Source organism: Peromyscus leucopus, chromosome 23 (assembly GCF_004664715.2).
Source record: "Peromyscus leucopus breed LL Stock chromosome 23, UCI_PerLeu_2.1, whole genome shotgun sequence".
Lineage (NCBI taxonomy): Eukaryota > Metazoa > Chordata > Mammalia > Rodentia > Cricetidae > Peromyscus > Peromyscus leucopus.
In genome coordinates, this window is record NC_051082.1 from 8,426,600 (window position 1) to 8,449,995 (window position 23,396).

Consider the following 23,396-nt stretch of genomic DNA (forward strand, 5'->3'; position numbering starts at 1 on the left):
CCTTATCCTGCCTTACCATAGGCCAAAACAGCTTTATTATCAACCAATGAGAGTAACACACATTCACAGCGTATAGAAGGACCACCCCACAGCACACCACCAAAGTCCAAATTGGTGAGCCAATGAGTCTTATTGGGGTCACCTACAAGAATGGAAATGACTCAAAGTCAGCTGCATCACCAAAGCCCACCCCAGCTTGTGTGACAGATCACAAAGCTGGGTACCTGGATCCCGCTGCACAGACTGCCCAGGGGGTTGGACTTCAGTGTCCCTGAGCCTCTCTCTGCTCTGTTGGGGACACTTTCTGTGTCTTGCTGTGCTTCTTCGCTTTTTCCCCCTTCTTTCTGTGAGATTTTTCCTGTCTTTTGATTCATTGAATGGGGGGGGGGAGGGGAGAATCCAAACCAGACAAGACCAGCCACGTGTAGCAACCTAGACAGAGGCTTATCTGCTCCACAGTTTCTATTTTTTTTTTTTTTTTTATCTCTACCTATTTTTCACTTGTGTATATGAGTTACGATACACATGAAGGTGCGCTGGGAGACCAGAAGAGGGGGCCGATCCCCTGGAGCTGGAGCTACTGGCAATGGTGAGTAGCCTAATGTGGGTGCTGGGACCAAACTCAGGTTCTCTTCAAGAGCAGCGAGCACTCTTGGCTGCTGGGTCCTCTTTCCAGGCCCCCACAATCCAGATTTGATTGTGGGATTTAGGGTCCCGGCTCAAATGAGATTCCTCTGACAATGCTCAGTTTTGTCTATCAAAATGGTGGTTGATGACTTTGGGGTAAGTCAAGGCACTTTATCCTTATAGAGCCCCATGAGGGTCTCTTAGTGATGTGTCTGTCTTGCTCAAGTCCCCATGGGGAGCCCCAGCTGTCCTGTGAGTCTTCTTGGCAGGGCACCTTTGACTCTCAGGAGTGGATGTCCGGCCAAGGTGTTTCCCAACACCACCCCTGGCCCTAAACCAACGGGTGGCTAGTTCCTCTCCGTGATGCCCAAGTATCCAGACCTAAGTCCCCTTGGCCTTGGTGGTTCTGGAAGAAGCCACAGCGTTGGAACCTGGTCGAGCAGGATCTGGGGTGCGATAAGCGAAATCCAGTCCTGGTTTTACCAACAACCAACGTGTCTTGGAGAGCAACTTCGGGAGTAATAGGCTGTACCCATTAAAAAGGGGCTGAATGGTTATCTCAGGTCCAAGGACAGCAGGAACTTTGTGGTTGAATCAGCAAGTTCCCCAAGCCTACTCTTTGAAACTCCCCTCCCTGGGCACCATCAAGGTTCCAGAACATTCCAGACTCTTAGCCAAAACATGGCTGGGCAATGCTTCTACCGAAAGCTTTTTGACTCCAGGCCAGAATGTTTGCCTGGAGAGCGGAAGAAACATCAAAACCAGTTAACTTAGCCAGGCATGGCGTACCCTTTGAGATCCCAGCACGTGGAAAGCTGAGGCAGGAGGATTGCCTCAAGGTAAAAGACTGAGTGAGCGACAGACATGATTGTGTCAAACAACAATACACATTCATTTAATACATATTGGGTGGCAGCTAGGTGTGTGGCCCTGGGGACACCAACAGGAAGTAGGGGCCATCAGGATAAACACCTTCTGTTTACCTATTCCAAGGCAGTTCTGTCTAGGAAGCCCCACGGGGCGCGGGCGGGGGGGGGGAGGAGCTTTTCAAAACAGAACCAGCGATTTTTATTCCAAGTGTAGCTTTTCCCCATATTTTACTTTGGTTTCGAGGTGCTGGGGATGGAACCCAGGGTTTGGTGCAGGAGCTATAGCGCTGAGCGCCATCCTCAGTCCTCCCAATATTTTATAAACACACAGAAAATCTGGAAGAGCGGGAGCCGAGGGACGCCCACCTCCCGGAGCCCACAATAAAGATTCCACGGGGCTGACTACATCCTTGTTTTTGAACACGAAGTTTCTTTCTTCTCTCAGAGCTGTTTCAAGGGCAGATATCCTCCCGAGGGCCCAGCAGTGACGGTGTCCACCAGGACGCAGAGATGGGATGCCAGAAAGCTGATCCCGGAAATGTGGCGCTCCGCTCCGGGGATCTGCCAGGACGGGAGGGTGGGGATCGCCAACGGGACAGGCGTGGAAGCACCTGAAAACAAAACTCGCTCTTCCCGTGTGGTCTCGACCCAAGTTCATTCGAGCACCCGAGTCTCGTGGTTGCTTTTGGCCGGACGGCCGAGGGATCGTCTTTCCTTGGGCTCTGCGCGATGGCGGCGCTGTGGCCCGCCCCTGCACCCGAGAACCCAGATGACAAGAGCAATAGAGCCGCAGGGCTGGGACGGCGCCCGGTGCCCCGCAGCCCGCGCGCAGGGCACAGGCCGGGAGCGCGTCCCGCACCGGCAGGCCAGAGCTCGGGGCCGCCTCCTCCCAGCCCCGAGGGACTGGGATCATCGCACAAGGCCCTCCTCCTGGCCAAGGTGGAGGAAGTTGCCGGAGAGGCGGGAGGGGGCCCGCGCCTGTTGTTTTCCGCCGGGCGGGCTGGGCGCAGGGGCGGGGCGCGCGCCCCAGAGGCGATCGCCCGGGCTCGGCCGCAGCATCCTAGTCGGGGAGCCCCTCGCCGCGGGCCCGGGAACCCCAAGAACCCTGCACACCCAGAGCCCTGCGCTTCCCTCGGCCGTAGATCTGGGGCGAGATGGCCCGGCTACGCGTCCTGCTGTGCCTCGGGGCGCTTCTGGCCCGCCAGGGCTCGGCAGGTAAGGGACTCGCCCCCCCCTGGGGACCCGAAAGCTCCGCGATCATGTGCGGCAGGGCCCACCGAGGGGCACGTGGAGGGGAGAGTGGTTTTATCTATTATTTTTTTTCCTTTCCTTTTCGTTCCTAACTCTGCGTTCTGGTTTTGCCCGTGGTGCCGGCGCACCCCACCGTACGCTTCCATTTGTGTTCGGCTCCCCGCCTCCCCCAGGTTGACCTGGGCTTACACCTGTAACTTGTGGACTTGTTTCCCCACACCCTCCTTCCTGAGTGAATCTACCTGTGCGGGACCCGTGCATGAGAAGCCGCGCCTCCTTCCTTGTTCTTTTCCTGTTTTCTTTTTTGCCTTTTTCTTTGGAAATCATTTCAGATTTGACCAAAACTTCCTCTCCCACGAGACGTGGCTGGTGAATGGGCTTATATACCTCATCTACACCGCGCTGTTGCCAGAAAGAGAGAGAGAGAGAGAGAGAGAGAGAGAGAGAGAGAGAGAAGCTGGGAGGGTTGCTTAGCAAACTATGTAGACTGTAAAAAGATTGGAAAAGGATGTTTGAGCGAATTTGTGTCTACTGTGTGCAGGAATGTTTCGGGGTTGGGGACGGGGATAACGACGCCAAGAAGTGGGTAATCTCCCAAGATGCAGGGGAAATGTTATTTTCGTGTGTGTGTGTGTGTGTGTGTGTGTGTGTTCGTGTGTCCGTGTGTCAGTCCCCGGGTCCACCCCACTCGCCTGCTATCCTGTAAGTAGGAGATAAGCTACTAAATTATACCTGAGCTCCCTAGCAGCAAGCGGCAAAATTTCCTATTTATTACGCTTTTACAATTTACTTACTTACATTTGTTTTTAAAATCAGTAAATTTCCCATAACCTATGCTTCCGGTTTATATGGAAAAATCTGAAGGTTTGACCACACAGGGTCGGCTCTCCCACCTGGGACTGGGCAGTGGTCATCTGTTTTACTTAGGACACGTGACCCCAAATTGGTTCCACTTTTTCTTGCAGTGTTATCCCCAGTCCTTTTTGGTCATGGATTTAAAAAAAATTTTGGATGGGGGGGGTGCATTTGTTCTTAGGTATTCCGCAGCACTTAGCCTGGACAGACCTTTCTGGCCTTTCTGGGCATTGGGGGGTCACTGTCAATCTTCTTTGGAGGTGTTCCCAGTGTCCTGGAGCTGGGAGGGGCCTGAACATTCATGCTGGGATGAACTTGCTTTCTTTCCTAGTTGAAGATCTCCCCACCGCAGCTCTGTATGCCCCGATAACTTGCTTGAGTCATGGTCTCACTGTGTAGTTCTGGTTGGTCTCAAATTTGTCATCCTCTCACACCAGTTTCCCTAGTGCGGGGATTCTAGGCATGAGCCACCCACCGTGACCTTCTGCTCGGTACTTTTTTTTTTTTTTAATTTTTAAATTATTCACGTATTCATTTATCTGTGGGCGTGGGGGCGGACATGCACAGAGTCTGAAAGCGTGGGGGTCAGAGAACTAACTTTCAGAAGTCACGTCTCTCCTTCGACCATGTAGGGCTTTGGGAACAAGTTCAGGCCCTCAGGCTTGGCAGCAAGTTCCTTATCCTGCTACTGCTCAGTGATTTTTTTTGCCCAGACCCTCAGGCCTGCTTTACCTGTGTGCCTGGGGCACCCAGGGGCATGTTGTTTGTGCATACATTAGTCCTTTCTTTTTTTGAGTTCAGAAGTGGGTGTCTTTCTTCTGACTCTCACCTACACATGCCATTGATGCTTCAGCTTGTCACCTGGGGGGTGTACTCCAGGCCACGCTTGGGGAGGGTTCCTGGGATTAGATGAGTGTTTGGGTTTGCCCCCCACCCCCAACCCCACCCCCGGCTGTGTAAACAAGGATAGCATCAAGACCGGGATGGGGCTGGGTGTATAGTATAGCCTGGTAGTGGAATTGCTTGCTTAGCATGAGTCCCGAATTGTCCCCCCCACTCCCCACCCCACCCCCAGAGCTGAGGACCAAACTCAGGGCCTTGCGCTTGGTAGGCAAGCGCTCTACCACTGAGCTAAATCCCCAACCCCCAGAGTCCCGAATTGTTAACATTCACTGGCCAAAGAGTTCTCTCTCTCCCGTCTTGGTTACACAATGTGAATTTAAGGTTGGGGGGCCACAACAAAGTGACCCCTGGACAGTGAATGATGTTGAACAGCACAAACATTACCTTGTTGTCTTTTAATTTTTTTTTTTTTTTTGAACTTTTAAAAAAAATTCTTGCCGGGCGGTGGTGGTGCACGCCTTTAATCCCAGCACTCGGGAGGCAGAGGCAGGCGGATCTCTGTGAGTTCGAGGCCAGCCTGGTCTCCAAAGCGAGTTCCAGGAAAGGTGCAAAGCTACACAGAGAAACCTTGTCTCGGAAAAACCAAAAAAAAAAAAAAATTATTTTATGTGCAGTAATGTTTTGCCATAGGTTTTGGGTCCCCTGGAACTGGCGTTAGACAGTTTTGAGCTGCCATGTGGGTGCTGGGAATTGAACTCAGGACCTCTGGAAGAGCAGTCATTGCTCTTAACCACTGAGCCATCTCTCCAACCCATCCTTTTGTTTTTAAATTACATTTTATTTCTCTGTGTGCGGGATATGTATGTACCATGGCATGTGTGTCGTGGTGGGGGGGCGTTCAGAGGACAACTCTGGGGGGCAGTTCTCTCCTTCCACCGTGTGAACTCCCGGGGATGGGTTTGATGGCGGGCACCTTTACCCACCGAGTCATCTCACCAGCCCTGGCTGTGTCTTCCTCTGTCTGGGGTGTGGGACCCTGTAAATCCTTCTGATCCAGAGCACTCCAGACTGTGACTATCCCACAGCTCTAGGGAACCCATGTGGAGCCAGAAGTGTAACAGTGTGACGAGGATATGTGGGACCAGTATGTGTGTGGGAATAACAATGTATCTTCAGGAGCTGCCTTTTCTTGTCCATAACAGACATCACCAATCGATGACTTTTCTCTGAGGCTGAACAGCTTCAGCCACATCACTGATTAGAAGATCTCCAAGGCCATAGTCAGCTTCAGTAATTACAAGCAGTGGAGTGGGCAGAGCCAGGGGGAGATCAGCCAGGTCATTGTCATCCTTGGAGAAGACATGAGCTCGGGTTTCCAGGTTAAAATTGCATGAAGGCTGTTCCAGGGCATTATTCCTTTGTGGTTGGTCTGAGGGACACTCCATGCCTCTGTATGTAACTCTACAGTGCATCTTTTCCATGGTGGAAGTCGCCATGTGAGAACCTGGGTTGGTACTCTAATAATTTGAAAGTGATCCTTTTACTTACACACACACACACACACACACACACACACACACACTTCTCCCTTTTGAGTCAGGGTCTTTTCATAGCTCAGGCTGGTTTTGAACTTGATCCTCCTGCCTCAGCAGGGTTGCAGGCATTGTGACACTAGGCTCAGCTGGGGCAGACTTGTATTTTTTTGTTTTTTGTTTTTCGAGACAGGGTTTCTCTGTGTAGCCTTGCGCCTTTTTTCCTGGAACTCATTCTGTAGCCCAGGCTGGCCTCAAACTCACAGAGATCCACCTGCCTCTTGGGGCAGACTTGTAAATGATCACACTCAAGTGTTTCTTGCTGTTTGAGAGTGGCTAGCATTAGCTAATTCTCTATCTTGTTGACACTGGTCTGCCCACAACTCTGCTAGTCTTTCTTTTCTTTTCTTTTCTTTTTTTTTGCTTAAAAGCCTTTGGGGAGTAACGTAACCAGTACAGACTCAGGACTTCTGGTGGCACGGTCCAACTTTAGTCTGTTGAAAGGATCCTTTTCTTAATTACAGGAGGGACCCAGCTTGGACACTCAATGGCAAGGTCACTAAGAGGCAGGTGGCAGTTTCTATTTCTTCCTTTTTTTAAATAATAGCTTTACTGAGATATAATGTGTATATATATATATATATATATATCAATCATAAAATCTGGGGATCTAGCTCTGTTGTCAGAGTGCTTGTCTAGTGTGAATGAAACCCTGGGTCCCAGCTCCCCATAAAACCAAGTGTGGTGGCACATTCCCGCACTCTCAGCCCTGGGGAGATGGATGCAAGAGGACCTGAACTGGATGGTTATCCTGACCTGTGCAGTGAGTTCAAGGCCAGCTTGGGCTGTTTGAGACCCTGTCGTAGTCAGGTATGAGACAAAACAAAGTAAAAACCACTCTGTTGGGCCAGCGACACGGTTCTGTGGGCAGAGGGGCTGGCCGTAGAGCTGGGTGACATGAGTTCCATCTTTGGGCACCCCCCCCCTTGTCCCCCCTCCTCGTGGTGGAAGGATAGCCCCAACTCCTGAAAGTTGTCCTCTGACCTCCACTTGTGAGCTATGATATGGTGCATAGCAACGACCTCCAGCTGTTAATTACCTCTGGGACATTTTTATCAGCCCAGCAGGTTCTGCCCAAATTCCTGTCCCCGTGGCCTCTCTAGAATTGGGTGTTGAGTGTAGAAAGGGCTGGAATATTACTTCTTAGTGAAAATGGACTGCATTTGTTTCTTGTTACCTACTGACAAAGCTGTTCCTTCTCACTTCTTCATCCTCTGCCCCTCCCCCCCCCAGTCAGGATCTCACTATGTAGCCCACGCTGGGGTCCAGCTCTAGGCCTTCCCACCTCTGCCTTTGAGTGTCGGGATTCCACATGGGTGTCATCACCGTTAGCTTTGGTCTGGGCATTTGAGTTTGCTGTTCCCTCTGCCTGGGACTCTGGCTCCTTCTGAACCCATCCCATGCCTACTTGTCCACCGAGTCCCGCTCTCCTTCCTGAAGGAAGTCTTACCTGGCACATCCCCAGCTGCCTTGGGAGCCCTTCCTGGCCCCCTGACCCTCACCTCTATCCTCCTTGCTAGTTTGACTTTTCCCATCAGCCTGTGAACTGGATGGTTCTCATTTGCCACCAGCAGATCCACAGAGCCCGACTTGCCTCCCAGCGCGTACACAGGATCTGTTGTCAGCCCATTCCTGCATGGAGCAGCCCAAAGTGATTAACTCCACGGGGAGGAAGACTGGCCATCTGATCCCCCACCCCCACCCCATCTGGATGCCTAGGCAACAAGATGGCTGCCCAAGGCCGTGTGATTATGGACTAACAAATGGCCACATGGATGCTTATTGCTCAATCCCTGTGCTGTGATTGGATAGGCAGCTCTGCTGATCTTGCCTGGGCCCTCACATGTCACATGTCATGATCTAGAGCACTTGCAGCTGGAACCTCTAGAGAACCTTGGCTCTGCCCCATGTAGGGTTCTCGCAGTTGGAGCCGGGCCTGTCCTGATGGACAGCAGTGACTGAAAATGGGCCGTGTTGAGGACGCGGTTGTATGGTTCATTTCTGTTGCTGTGATAAAGTACCCGACCAAATCAAGTTAAAGGATGGGAAGGGTTTATTTTGGCTCACAGTTTCCGAGGGGTGCGGTCCATCATGACAGAGAAGGCCTGGCAGCAAGAGCTTCAGGCCATCCCCTCTCAGGGCATCCGTCCAGAAGCAGAGAGAGAACAGGAAATGTGGCCAGCTAGGTAAACCTCAGCACACCTCCAGTGACTCACTTCCTCCAGCAGAGCTCCGCCCCCTAAAGGTTCTGTAACCTTCCCAAACAGTGCGACCAGCTGGGGATGTGAGCCTATGGGGGACATCTTGCATTCAAATCACAGCACCTCTGTGGAGTACGTTTGGTAAAGTAGCTTGGGATTTAGCTCAGTGTTGCAGCACTCGTAATCCACTCGGCTCTGGGCTCCGTCGCCAGCACTGTATAAACAGTGGCACAGCGTGGAATCCCAGCATTTGGAAGTTAGGGACAGAAGTTCAAGGTCTGTGCTTGAGTAGTGTTAGGAAGTGAGTTCAAGGCCGGTTTGGGCTGCATGAGCCCCTGCCTCAAATGCTCTCTCTCTGTCTCTTTCCGTCACTGTCTCTATCTCTGTCTCTCTCTCTTTCTCTCCCTCTCTTGTACGTGAACACACACGTGCGCACACGCACGCACGCCACATGCAATTAAAAAAGAAAATCTTACTGTTCCCAAAGGGTTGTTGCTCATCAACCAGACAAGATGTTAACAGCCTGCCCTTCCCTTTACAGACCTGGGTGCTGTGGCCATCGGCGAGGTCCATGAGAATGTTACTCTTCCCTGTGGCAACGTGTCAGGATCCAGGGGCCTGGTGACCTGGTACCGGAATGACTCAGAGCCCGTCTTCCTGCTCTCCTCCAACTCCAGCCTCTCTCCGGCTTCGCCTCGCTTCTCCCTCGAGGATGCAGGTGCCCTGCACGTGGAGGCACTGAGGCTGGAGGATGAAGGCAACTACACGTGCCAGGAGGTTCTGAATGAGACCCACTGGTTCCCTGTGTGGCTGCGGGTGGCCAGTAAGTGGGACTGGTAGGGATGGGCTTGGGGAGGCAGTGAGAGCCTGGGGACGAGGTCACTGCCGGGAATGTGGGCTTGAGGGACAGATGATGTCAATCTGGGTAAGTTGGAGGCCAGCCTGGGTTACAAAGAGAAACCCTGTTTTATTTAATTTTTTATTCATTGTGAATGCTCGGCCTTAATTTAGGCTCATCCTACTAGCTCTTTTAACTTAATTTAACCTGTTTCTATTCATCTACGTTTTGCCTCACGGCTTTTTACCTTTCATTCTGTATGTCCTACTTCCTGCTTCCTGTGTGTCTGGCCCGTGGCGTCTCTTTTTCTCTCTTCCAGAGCCTAAATTCCTCCTCCTACTTACTCTTCCTGCCCAAGTGTCCTGCCTGTACCTCCTCCCTCACTGTTGGGCATTCAGATTTTTATTAGACCAATCAGGTGCCTTAGGCAGGCAAAGATAAACAGCAAAACATCTTTCCATAATTAAACAACTGCAATGTAGCTGGAGTTTTCCTGCCTGGCCCACAGTCAGGACAAATCTGTCCCCCTCCAGTCCCACAGCCGCTCAGACCCAACCAAGTAAACACAGAGACTTATTTTTTTTTTTTTTTTTTGGTTTTTCGAGACAGGGTTTCTCTGTGTAGCTTTGCGCCTTTCCTGGAGCTCACTTGGTAGCCCAGGCTGGCCTCGAACTCACAAAGATCCGCCTGGCTCTGCCTCCCGAGTGCTGGGATTAAAGGCGTGCGCCACCACCGCCCGGCTCAGCTGTCAGTTTTATCATCTGTGAAGTTCAGGGTCATGGTGGACTTTTGTTGCACCGGGCACACTGATAAGGTAAAACTGGCACAGTGGACAAGACCTTGGCCATGTACCTGGGGGTCTGCGCTTATGAAGGGGACGGGTATCCCGTGAGAAAAATGCATCCCAGGGTCCCCAGCAATCAGTACATCCGGGCCTGTTCCTCCTGCCTCCCTCTGTTCTCTCATTTCCCCCTCCCCCCTCTTTTTTTCTTTTTGGGGGTGGAGGGTTGTGGTGGAGATAGATGGGTTCTCACTATGTCGATCAGGCTGGCCTTGAATTCACAAGAGATCTGCCTGCGTCTTTCCTGGGTGCTGGGATTAAAGGCGTGGGCTACCCAGCCAGCCAGCTCTTTCTTTCATGAGACAAAATCTTGCTGTGAAGCCCCAGCTGGTTGTAGTTTGGGAGTAGAATTCGTACCTAGCAAGAGTAAGAACCTGGGTTTTGATCCTTTATCCAAAAAAGGGGGGAAGGGAGGAAGGGAAAGAAAAGAGAAATGAACTTAGTTTTGGGTGATATCCTAGCACTCTGGAGGGAGAGGTGGGACAATCATGAATTCAATTTTTTTTTTTCCCCCAAGACAGGGTTTCTCTGTGTAGTTTTGGTGCCTGTTCTGGATCTCGCTCTGTAGACCAGGCTGGCCTCGAACTCACAGAGATCCTCCTGGCTCTGCCTCCCGAGTGCCGGGATCAAAGGTGTGGGCCACCAATGTGCTTATGAACTCAAAATTATCCTTGGCTACATAGCAAAATTGAGGCCAGCCTGGGCTACTTGAGACCTCTGTCTCAGAAAACCAAAGCACAACAACAACAAAATCCCTTACAGAAATCCTCCTGCCTCTGCCTTCCCAAGTGCTTGGGTCACAGTTTCCATCTGGGTGTTTGAATGGGACTCTGTGAGAGTCAGGTCCTGGCTTTTCTTTATCTTTTCACTCAAATAACTTGCCGTGTGTGTGTGTGTGTGTGTGTGTGTGTGTGTGTGTGTGTGTGGTGTTTTTAAGGAGAATTGTTTGCAAATGTTCTAACATGGCCTTGGAGACCAGGGAGGAAAAATCCCAAGCTGTTCCAGGCTATACAGGCTCTTATCTGTGGGTGACCTTGGTTATCGAAGACACGTGCCACAGAGGCATGTGTCCAGCAGTGTCTAGGTTGGGCAGCTTCTGTTACCAATGTCACCTGCACCCCAGTGGGAGTCAGTTTTCTGTAGGCCAGAGTGGGAGGGATTTAGCCCACCTGGTGTGGGCACCACAGTGGGATGTCATCCATCACCCCCACCCAAAGAGTATGTAGTACTGTGTCCTGCCAAGGGTGAGGTGAAGTCTGGGGATGTGGCTTGGTGTGTGGAGTACTTATATCACATGCATGAAGCCCTGGGTTCATCCCCAGAACCATGGGAAAGCTAGGTGTGGAGGTGCATTCCTGCACTTAGGAAGTGGAAGGTCGGATTAGACATTCAAGGGTTTTCTTGTTTAGGAAGTTCATAGCCAGCCTGGGCTACATGAAGACACCCTGTCTTTCAAAGTAAAAAATAATGGGGCTGAAGAGATGAATCGGCCATTAAGAGCACTTGGAGGGGACTCAGGTTTGGTTCCTAGCACCTCTATGGTGGCTTGCAACTGTTTGAGACTCCAGTTCCAGGTGATCTGATAACTGCATTAGGCATGCATCAGGTGCCCATACATACATACAAGCAGAAAAACCACCAGGCACATAAAGTAAAAGCAAAAAATATAAAGTAAAAGGCAAGATCAAGACCGAGGCCTGTCATCTTAGGACCCTGTTCCTCTGCTCCTAAGGCTCCAGAGGTCCTCTGGCACATCCTCCAGGGCTGCTGAAGCTGTTGACTTAATCAATGTCCCCATTCCCTTCTGGATCCACGTGGGAGTGGGGATGGGGAGGGCCAGCTGGGTGCTTGCCCTCTGTAAGGTTAGCGGGATGGCGAAGGTGGCTCAGGCGTTAACTAGTCCTGCAGCCTTGGTGTTTCTTGCACGTTATCCTCTCTTAGGCATTTGGGGAACTGAGTCCTGGAGCCAAGTGAGGAAGCTGAAGACAAGCCCCTGAAAAACCCCAGTTCAGATTTCAGGGCACACTGGGCAAGGCTCACCCTGGGTCTAGTTTTCTCAAGCCAAGCAGTTGTTCTGGGGTCATTGGAACCGATGGGCAGGAGGACAATGAAGAAACAGGCTTGTATCAATTGCCAACCCCCCTGGCAGTCGGCCGGGGCTTGGGGCTAGAGCATGCTCCTAACTTCCTGTGGATCTGCCTTGCTATCTCTGTAGCTGGAGTTTTCTCGAGTCCTGCCTGGCCCACGGTCAGGACAAATCTCTCTGACTTGCCAGTCCTGCAGCCGCTCAGACCCAACCGAGTAAACACACAGAGACTTATATTGCTTACAAACTGTATGGCTGTGGCAGGCTTCTTGCTAACTGTTCTTATAGCTTAAATGAACACCTTTCTATTCATCTATACCTTGCCACATGGCTCATGGCTTACCAATATCTTACATCTCCCTTTATAAGGCGGCGGCTGGCAGCGTCTCTCTGTCTCAGCATTCCACTTCCCAGAATTCTCTTCTCTGCTTGTCCCGCCTGTACTTCCTGCCTGGCTACAGGCCAGTCAGCATTTTATTATACAGAGAGATATCCACAGCATATCTCAGTGAACTTCTAGCATAGGGTGTTTCAGGGACGATCCAGGCTCCCTGAACTGAGACTCTGTGAATAGAGCCCTGCTCGTTGGTGTCAACATAGCTTCCCAGGGCAGAGTTCTAGAGAGAGAGGAAGTAGTGGGCACACAGAGGGGAAATCATTGGCCCCGTCAGAAGTCAGGGTGCCTCTTGCTCAAGGTTAGATTAACTTGGTTTCTTAGGGTTTCTACTGCTGTGCCGAAGAGACGCCATGACCACAACGACTCTTAGAAAGGACAGTGTGGCTGGGCGGTGGTGGCCCATGCCTTTAATCCCAGCACTCAGGAGGCAGAGCCAGGCGGATCTCTGTGAGTTTGAGGCCAGCCTGGGCTACAGAGTGAGTTCCAGGAAAGGCGCAAAGCTACACAGAGAAACCCTGTCTCGAAAATCAAAAAAAAAAAAAAAAAAAAAAAAAAAAAGGGAAGGAAAGCATGTAATTGGGTGGCTTACAATTCAGAGGTTTAGTCCATTATCATCATGTTGGGACATGGCAGCATGCAGACAGACATGGTCCTGGAGGAGTTGAGAGTCTACATCTGGATCCACAGGCAACAGGAAGTGAACTGAGACACTGGGTGTATCTTGAGCATAGGAAACCTCAAAGCCGGCTCCCACTATGACACACTTCCCCCCAACAAGGCCACACCTACTCCAAAAAAGCTGTACCTACTAATAGTGCCACTCCATGAGCTTATGGGGGCCAATTACATTCAGAACAACACACTTGGATTTGCAGCACATATGGGTGCTTAGAAGGAGCTGAAGGGAGAGATTGGGCTTTGGATTTAGGACTCATACCATGGAGCCTGGGATGAAAGCTGGTTGACACATCGGTGTAAGTGGTATTTAAGGAGGTTTAAGGTGGAAACTCGAGCCGTTGGGTGCCATTTGTAGCTGGAGAGCTTTTCTCTCCTCGTCCCACCATGTCCTGCCAGTCCCAGAGCCCACTTATAAAATAAACACACAGACGCTTACATTATTTAAACTGCTTGGCCATTAGCTCAGGCCTATCATTGTCTAGCTCTTACTCTTACATTTAGCCCATTTTTATTAATCTATACTTTGCCATGTGGCTCGTGGCTTATTGGTACCTTATATCTCGCTTGTCCTGGAGGCGACTCCAGGCAGTCTCCCTCTCTGACTTCCTCTTCCTTCAGTTCTCTTCTCTGTTAGTCCCGCCTATGCTTCCTGTCTGGCTACTGGCCAATCTGTTTATTTATACAGAGCAATATCCACAGCAAAGGAGCTTGAGTGTGGTGTCACAAGTCCATAATCCCAGCACCTGGGCTGGTAATTCTTAGCTAGGACAGGCTAGTTTGAGGCCAGCCTGGGCTACATGAGAAAACCAACAGAAGCTACAACTAAATCATGATATAAGGGTAGAGTTGGCTCAGTGGTGGACTACTGCTTGCCTAGCCCCTCCGGGCCCTGGTTCCACCCAAAAACCTCAAAGCAGAGCAGAAGGCTTGGAGGCTTCAGCCAAGAGTCTCAGCTGGTGAAATAGATGGGCACATTCTAAAACCTGAAATGACATGGACCTGAGCCTTTCGGGTGGGAGATACTTTGTCTGTGGTACCTCCTGGGTGCAGTTAGAACCCCAGGGGATCAAGAAGAAAGGGTTTAAATAATTTAGATTCAGCCCAGGGTTTAGGATGAGCCATGGTCTTGGAACACAGAACCACTCTGGAGGCTCATTAGGGTCTCTCTCTTGTTTTTTTTTTTTTAACTTTAAATAGTATATTAGCCTAGTTTGTGGTACACACCTTTAATCACAGCACTTGGGAGACAGATGCAGGAGGATCACGGAGTTTGAGACCAGCCTGATCTATGTAGTGAGTTCTGGGACAGCCAAGGCTACACAAGGGTTCGAATGGCTTTAGTGTTGGACAGCTTGCCTCACCAGGTGAGACTCTGTGTCAAAAAACTAAAGATTATGTGTATGCCATAAATACATGGATGTCTTTGGAGACCAGAAGGCTTCAGATCCATGGAGCTGGACTTCCAGGCAGTTGTGAGCCTTCTGGCATGGGTCCTGAGAACAGAACCCAGGTCCTCTGCAAGAGCAGCCTGTGTCTTTAACCCCTCAGCTGCATTTTCAGCTCTGGCGTTTTCTTTAAAAGATTTTTTTTTTTAATTTTTTTTAGATTTATTCATTACGTATACAGTATTCTGTCTGCATGTATCCCTGCAGGCCAGAAGAGGGCATCAGATCTCATTACAGATGGTTGTGAGCCACCATGTGGTTGCTGAGAATTGAACTCAGGACCTCAGGAAGAGCAGCCAGTGTTCTTAACCACTGACCCATCTCTCCAGTCCTAAAAGATGTTTTATAGCCAGGCGGTGGTGGCATTAATCCCAGCCCTTGGGAGGCAGAGCCAGGCAGATCTCTGAATTTGAGGCCAGCCTGGTCTACAGAGCGAGATCCAGGATAGGCACCAAAACAACAGAGAAACCCTGTCTCGGGGGGAGAAAAAAGTGTTTATATATATACATATATATATATAATATATATACATATATATGTATATATAATATATATAGTATATATACATATATATGTATATATACTATATATATTATATATACATATGTATGTATATATAATATATATATAATATATATAATATATATACATATATATGTATATATATTAGCATTTTTTAAAATTTAATGTGTGTGTGAGCTCACATGTGCCATGGTGCTCATGTGGAGGTCACAGGACAATTTGTGGGGGGCCGGTTCCGTCCTTCCCACAATGTGGGTGTGGATATCAAACTCAGGTTGCCAGGCTGGGTGGCAAGCACCTTTACCTGCTTGTTTGCCCTCTTTTGAAAGTCTATTTATTTGTGCGTCAGGAGTGGGTACATTGTGGGACATTTACCCACCAACCCCACAGCTCCCCAGAGTTTTCTTGAGTGTGAGCAGCAAGAAATATTAGCTAGAAGGATTTATATTGCAGAGATAAACAGATAGAAAATAAAGGATAGCCTCGAGAGGGCCTGGAACCTTTTCCAACGGGCCCTGACTGTCTCTGCCCCAGGGTATTTATGGAGATGCCAAGGGGTGGAGCAAAAGACCTCCTCCCCCAGCACAGCCAAGTGCAGGCCATCTCAGACACCTGCACTCAGGCCCGTGGTGCTGATCATCCTCTGTATGTGGACCTGCTGGGTAAAGCCACGAGGAACCTGAAAATGGGCTCCCACAGTACATGCCTGTCAGGGGCCAGAAGACAGCTCTCGGGACTCCGTTCTTGACTTCTCCTTGTTGGTCAGGGTCTCTCATTTGTCCAGCTGCACTGTGTACCACAGGCTAGCTACCCCTTTTGCTTCCCAGGGTATTCTCTGGTCTCTGCCTCCCATCTCACTACAGGGATGCTGGGAGACTCACTCCACCACATCTGACTTTTATAAGGATTCTGGGAATCATAAACCTCTTGCCTGTCTAATGATTCTCAGTAACAAATTCTGCTTCATTTATTTATTTATTTGTTTGTTTGTTTGTTTATTTATTTATTTAACCGGAGTTGAGGACCGAATCCAGGGCCTTGCGCTTGTTAGGCAAGTGCTCTACCACTGAGCTAAATCCCCAACCCCGCAAATTCTACTTCTTGTTGATTGTTCTGCTCAAAAGCTCTTCCCAGCTGCCTTCTGGTGATTCACACTGTCCAGGCCAGGCCACCAGGACCTGGAAGACCAGAGCAGGGATGTGACCCGAGTCACATTACCTTTGCCAGACACCCGGACATTAATATCTCAGTACTTCAACTGAACCCTGTTTAGTTGGAGGGAAGCCCGCGGAAGACACTCCCTAGGACCTGTTGAGCTGCATACCTGACCAGCTAGCCAGCAATGGTGAATGGGGCACCAGGCACCTCCAAGGCCACCACCTACGTCTCCCCAGACCCTTGGGGGGGGGTTGGCAGTATAGTTCCCAAAGATTCACCTGACAAGGATGTTGTCCTGACCAGGTGTGGAAGAAAGCATGCTTGTCATCCCAGCACTCGGGAGGCTGAGGCAGGAGGAGCTCGGGTTCAAGGCTAGCCTGGGCTACTTAGTGAGGTCCTAGGGAAAGGAGGTGCTTCCACTGAAGGACCGCAGAGGAAAATCTTCGTGCCCTATAAATGATCCATATCCCCCCCCCCCTCCCCTCGGACCTATTTCTGAACTAAACTCCACAGCTGTCGATGGATGGATTCCTTTGCTGAAGCTTCAACCTTCCTGGTCTGTTTTCTAAAAGACAGTTTCCGAGGAGAGGCGGGCAGCAGGCAGGATCACGCTAACGTGAGCAGCCGTTGGGTGTGCCCATTCATGTCTTTTAATTGGCAAAATAATTGTATAGATAAGTTTCTTTTCTTCCCTCCCCCCCTTCGCGCGCCCCCTCGAGACAGGGTTTCTCTGTGTAGCCCTGGCTGTCCTCGCTCTGTAGACCAGGCTGGCCTTGAACTCACAGAGATCTGCCTGGAGTGCTGGGATCAAAGGCGTGCGCCACCACTGCCCGGCCTTCCCTTTCTTTTTAAATCATTTGTTTGTTTATTTTTGAGCAGGGTCTCATTATGTAGCCCTGGATGGCCTACAACTTTATGTAGACCACCAGGCTGACCTTGAATTCATAGAGATCCACCTGCCACTGCCTCCTGAGGGCTGGGATGAAAGGTCTCTCTCCCTCCCCTGTGCTTTTCTCCCCAACCCCCTTCCTCCTCCCCTCCTTCTTCCCACCCCTTCACATTTGTGGCACACTTGCCCCTGAACCCAGAACCTTGTGCGCACACAGTAAGCACACAATGTACCCCGGAACTGCTTCTCCAGCTGGAAGAGGTACCTTTTTTTGCCAAAGGGAACTTGGCATCTTGGATGCCCTGGGTACCACAGCGCTGTTCGTTTTGGGGGTCAAGAAAGTTCAGGTCTGGGTGGGGTGTAGTTCCTAGGCAGCATGTTTCCTTCCGAGCACTGAAAACAATACATACGAAATGCAGAGATGAAGGTGAACTAAGATGAGGTCCAGCGTTTGTAGAGTGATTCCGACATGCCAGGCGCCATTCTGAGTGCCGCGTTATATGAACGCTAGCCCTGGCTGGGGGTGGGGTGGGGTGGGGGAGGGGTGGGAGCTTACTGTCATCACCCCCATTTCACAGAGGAGGAAACTGAGGCTGAGCAAGGATGAGTAAGCTGCCTGAAGCCTCACAGCTGGAGTTCAGTCAGGCCTGGAGCCATCATTTCCTTGATGTGAATGTGGGGAGTGGGATTAGGCTGGGGTGGGTGGTGGCTAGACCTCTCTCCGGTTCAGGGACACTTTAAGGACAACTCCCAGGAGCTCAGCGTGTCCAGTGGTTAAAGAGAAGGCAACCTCACTGAGGGGAAAGGGCTCCTGGGCCAGTGCACTTGAGAAGAAAGGCCCAGAGCTTTCCATGGGCTCTGGTCTGCCCAAACCTGGGAGAATTCCAGGTTCTCTGAGGAAGGCCAGTGTTTCCTAAACACCTCGGTTGTGCTAAAACCGAGACCCAGCAAGCCATGGGGACAGGTTTGGGGCATGGTGGAGCCCCTCCTGAGGTCTAGGATTAGGTCTTTCCAGGGCCTCAGTAGGAGAGCAGTTGAAGGCCCAAAGTGTTCCTTTTTCTTTTTTTTCCTCTGTGCCCACGTTCTTTCCTTTCTCCTTCGTAGGGACTTTATGTGTAGGGTGTTTTGCCCTCGTGTATGTCTGTGCATTCTGTGTGTGCCTGATGTCTGTGGAGGCCAGAAAAGGCTGTCAAAGCCCCTGAAACTGGACTTCAGGGTGGTTGGGAGTCACCAGGCGGGTGCTGAGAATAGAACCTGGGTCCTCTGCAAGGACAGCAAGTGCTCATAACCACTAGCCCCTTGGCAGGAATTTTGTTTGTTTTTTTTTCAATTTAGTGTTATGAATTTATTTTTCATGTATTTCATGTGTATGGGTGCTTTGTCTGTGGTGGTCAGAAGAGGGCGCCAGATCCCCTGGGACTGGAATTGACAGTTAATGAGCCACCATGTAGGTGGCTGGGAATCGAACCCAGGTCCTCTGGAAGAGAAACCAGTGCTCTTAGCTGTTGAGCTGAGCTATGTCTCTAGTCCCTCTTTTTTTTTTTTTTTTTTTTTTTTTTTGGTTTTCTTAAGAAACCAAAACAGGGTCTCATTATGTAGTACTGGCTGTCTTGGAACTCTGTGTAGACTAGGCTGGCCTCGAACTCACAACACGTGCGTGCGTGCGTGCGTGTGCGTGTGTGTTGGGTGTGTGTGTGTGTGTGTATGTGTGTGTGTGTTGGGTATGGGGGAGTTCACAGAGGGGACCGTGGCTCCTCTGGAGCTGAAGTTGGGGGAAGCCGTGAGCCACTGGACGTGGGTCCTGGGAACCTTACCGATCCTCTGAAAGATTGGCCAGCACTTACCCTCTGAGACGTTCCCCGGCTGCTGCTTGCAACATTTTAAGGCCAGCCCTTGGGAAGTGGAAACAGAGGATCGGAAGTCCTTCGAGGCAGGGCTGGCGATGTTGCTCAGTGGGTAGAGTGTTTGCCTGGCACCGTGAAACCCTGGGTTTCACGCCCAGCACCACATACACCAGGCACAGTATCATACACCTGTGGCCACAGCACTGGGGGGTTAAGAACAGGGGGATCAGGAGCTCCGGGTCATCCCCAGCTACATAATTTGAGGCCAGCCTGGGCTACATGACATCCTGACACACACACACACACACACACACACACACACACACAAAACCCAAACAAAAAACAAATGGAAAGTCATTTAAGGAAATTCTCCCCTAGCCACAGTCCACTTCCTACAACTGTCCAAGATCAAATGAACAGAGGTCTGAGGACCCTTAGCCCAGGGCCTTGTCACACAGTGAGTGTCGGGAGACTGTTCTTGCTGTCCGGTTCCTTTCGAGCTGTCGAGGGGCTCAAACCCCACTGTGGTCGTTCACACCCCCCCACCCCCCCTGTCATTCCCAGGCGGCCCCGATCAGATCGCGGTGAACATCTCAACCACTGGTGCCCTCTCCAACGGGACCCTGTATGCAGCCAGGGGCTCCCAGGTGGACTTCGGCTGCCACAGCGCCGCCCAGCCTCCGCCCGAGGTCGAGTGGTGGTTCCGGGCCCACAACCTGTCCGAGTCCTTTGGAAAGAACCTGACGGCCAACAGCTTCACGCTCTTGCTGATGTCACAGAACCTCCAAGGCAACTACACGTGCTCAGCCACCAACGTGCTCAGCGGGAGTCAGCGAAAGGTGACCACCGAGCTGCTGGTCTACTGTGCGTAAGCAGCACGCCCCTCCGTGAACTGTGTCTGTGTGTGTGTCTTCTCTCGCCTTTAATGCTGCTTTTTTTCTGCCTCTCACAGTTTCCTCTACGCTGTGGCTTGTAGCGTGTCTTTTAGAGCTCCATTTCTCTGGGGGAGGGGGCTGTAGAATGCTCCATTGCATGTCCACGCACAGATCCTGACATACTCCATTGCGTCTTTCAACATCCATGCACATGCCTGGACTGTCGCGTGAGGCTCCTCCCTTCTAGGAGCTTGTTCTGATCTGGGATGTAGCAGAGGCCTCTAAGCCACAGAGGAAAACTAAGACAGAGCTCTTTTTTAATAGTGGGGAAAGTATTTTAACATTTCAAAATATATGAAAGCTGGTCACGGCGGTTCATCCCTGTACTCCGAGCACTTGGAAAGCTATCATGAGTTTTTGCAGCAAAGTGGCTATCTGGAAAAAAGGGAAAACCCCAACAATGTGTTGGAGAGACAATTGTGGGTAAAGTGCTCGCCACAGGAGCATGAGAAACAGTGTTCGAGCCTCAGCACCCACATAAAAAAGCGGGCCATAATCCCGGTGCTGGGGAGTCAAAGACTGAGGATCACTGGGGCTCCCTAGCCTGTGAGTTCCAGGCCAGTGGAAGATCCTGTCTCAGCAAATAAGGTGGTTACCTGAGGAACAACATCTAAGATTGACCTTTGGTCCTCTTATGTACCTACACACATATGTACACGAGTACACATACATGCACTCCATACACAAAAAGGGCACAACTCACTGGTGTTTACTAAGTGCTGTACAGCCATCACCTCTAGCGAGTTCTGTGTTAGTCGGCTTTCCGGTGCTCTGAGAAGTGACCCGACACCATCAGCTTATGAAGGAAAAAGGTTTCTTCTGTCTCACAGTTGTAAAGGTTCCGCTCTGTGGCTGATTTGCCCCCACACAGCACGTCATGACGGGAGCACATGGCAAAGGGGTCCCATTCACTTCACAGCTGGTTGGGAGAGAGCGACAGGAAGAGGAGGCCAGGCGGCTAGGATCCCACACTCCCCTCGGAGGGCACGCCCACAGTGATTCAAAACCGGAACCTGAGTGAGCCTCATCCAGCAGCTGCTCTGCCTCTGCTTCTCAGCCCTGACCACCCTGACCCCCGGATTTATCCATTCTGGATATTTCTTCCCCTGCCCTCCCCCCCACATTTATTTATTTTGTGTGTACATCCATGTGGAGGTCCGAGGACAACTTGGAAGATTCTACACTCTCCTTGTACTTGCTTGGGTTCCAGGGATCAAATTCAGGTGGTCGGGGTTAGCCACAAGCACCTTCCCCTGCCGAGCCATTTCGTCAGCCCTCTATGTATTTGTACTGTGAATGTGTCTGGTACCACATACACAGGAAGGCCAGAAGAGGGCGCTAGATCCCCTGAAACTGGAGTTACGGACCGTTGTGAGTTGCCATATGGGTGCTGGGGATGGAACCCAGGTCCTTTGCGAGAGAACAGCCAGTGCTCTTAACCTCTGAGCCATCTCTCCAGCCATGTGACTGGTGTTCCCTGCATCTTTATATCAGATGCCCTTTGGTCCTAGTTAATTCCTAAAGAGTAGGATTGAGCTGGGCGGTGGTGGTGCACGCCTTTAGTCCTAGCACTTGGGAGGCAGAGGCAGGTGGATCTATGTGAGTTCGAGGCCAGCCTGGTCTACAGAGCAAGATCCAGGACTGCCAGGACTGATATACAGAGAAACCCTGTCTCAACCCCCCCCCCCAAAAAAAAAAGAATAGGATTGAACAAATTAATCTTTTGTCTCCCACCTTAAGACAGATGTTTGGAGTTTTTTAAATGTGTGTATTCATTTATTTATTTACTCCCCCCCCCCTTTTTAAGACAGAGTCTCTCTATGTAGCCCTGGTTGGCCTGGAACTTTCTATGTAGACCAGGCTGGCCTTGAATTCACAGAGATACACCTGCCTCTGTCTGTTGAATGCTAGAATTACAGATGTGCACTACCAGGATTGGCTCATTTGCTATTGGCATGTGTGTTTATGTGTGTGCACATGCCACCACCACACACATGTCAGAGAACAACCTACAGGAGTCAGTTTCTACCCTCCACCATGTGGGTCCCGGGAATCTGGTTGTCAGGCGTGACAGACACCTTCACCCACTGAGTCTCTTGCCAGTTCAAATTCTGAATATTCTTTTCTATCTTTTTAAAAAAAAAAAAAAAAAATCTTTAAAAAAAATTATTTTTATTTCATGGGCATTGGTATTTTGCCTGCATGTATGTCTGTGAGGGTGTTGGATCCCCTGGAACTGGAGTTACAGGCAGTTGCCATGTGGGTGCCGGGAATTGAACCTGGGCCCCCCCAGAGGAGAAGCCAGTGCTCTTAACCACTGAGCCATTCTTTATCTGGTTTCTCTCACTTAGCGCGGGGTGTTCAGAGTTCATCCGCATTGCCTCATGCCTGTTATCAGTGCCTCGTTCTTTTTCTTGTAGACCAGGCTGGTCTTGAACTCACTTTTCATGGTTGAATAGTGATCCGTTGTATGAAAATACGACATCTTACTTATCCACTGTTCCACCTCTCCCATCCGTCTTTTGGTAAACCCTGTAGGTGTTCCCAGCCCACTCCTGTTGAATCAAAAGGGTATCCCACTACACCTAGCTGACTCTGTGCTCTTTCTCACAAATGGTTATTTGTAAATGTCGACACGCCCTTGCAGCAATGGCTTGGTAGTCAAGCGTGCTTGCCCCGTCGTCATGGGGATCAGAGTTTGGATGCCAGTATCAGACATAACAAACCCGACACCTCACACACACCTGTGACCCCAGTTCTGAGGAAGGATGAGGAGACGGGAGGATTTCTGGGCCTCACTGGATTTCAGCCTAGCCCAGATGTGAGCCTAGGGTTCAGGAGGACACCCCTGCCACAGAGGAGCAGGTAGCGAGTGATGGAGGAGGACCCTGACATACACACGTGAGGAACGTAAATCTTTACATTTATGTGCTTAAAACGCAGAGGAGCTTCAAGCGGACACAATTGTCCCGAGCATCTCTGTGCTTGTTCCCAGTAATTTTTCCTATAGGTGAGTACTACATATCCACTCACTCATATAAGATACAAAATTTTGGGCTGGAGAGATGCCTCAGCAGTTTGGAGCACTGACTGCTCTTCCAGAGGTCCCAGGTTCAATTCCCAGCACCCACTGCGGCCCCTTCAGAGTTTTTTAAAATTAGTTTTGTAAGTGTCTGATGTGTGGGTGGGCGCGTACCTCAGCATGTGTGTGGAGGTCAAAGGCTAACTTCCGGAAGTTGTTTCTCTTCCCACTGTGGGCTGCAGGCATTAGGTTTGTGTGGTAAGGCCTGCAAGGCAAATAACTTTTCACCCACTGAGCCATCGATGGCCTCTGCCCTCCTCCTCCTCTCTTCTTCCTCTTGACAGTGTCCTTTGTATCCCAGGCTAGCCCTGAACTAGATAAGTAGCCAAGGATGACCATCAGTTCCCAGTCCTCCTGCCCCTGTCTCCCAAGTGTTAGTGTTACAGACGAGTACCACCAAACCATTTTGTGGGTGCTGAGGATCGAACTGTAATGTGCATGGC

At 50.6% G+C, this 23,396-nt stretch overlaps 1 protein-coding gene across 2 annotated transcripts in view; it reads left to right on the plus strand.

Moving 5' to 3' along the window:
* Nucleotides 1–2,544: 2,544 nt before the first annotated feature.
* Nucleotides 2,545–23,396, plus strand: part of Vsig10 (V-set and immunoglobulin domain containing 10) — a 36,585-nt gene continuing 15,733 nt past the window's right edge. The window contains exons 1-3 of one of the 2 annotated variants that reach the window (XM_037198644.1): nucleotides 2,545–2,711; nucleotides 8,780–9,061; nucleotides 19,501–19,800. In XM_037198644.1, the coding sequence (XP_037054539.1) occupies nucleotides 2,651–2,711; nucleotides 8,780–9,061; nucleotides 19,501–19,800 (643 nt within the window). In that variant the 5' untranslated portion in view covers nucleotides 2,545–2,650. The remainder of the gene's footprint in view (nucleotides 2,712–8,779; nucleotides 9,062–19,500; nucleotides 19,801–23,396) is intronic. The other variant, XM_028878823.2, reaches the window with a different exon arrangement.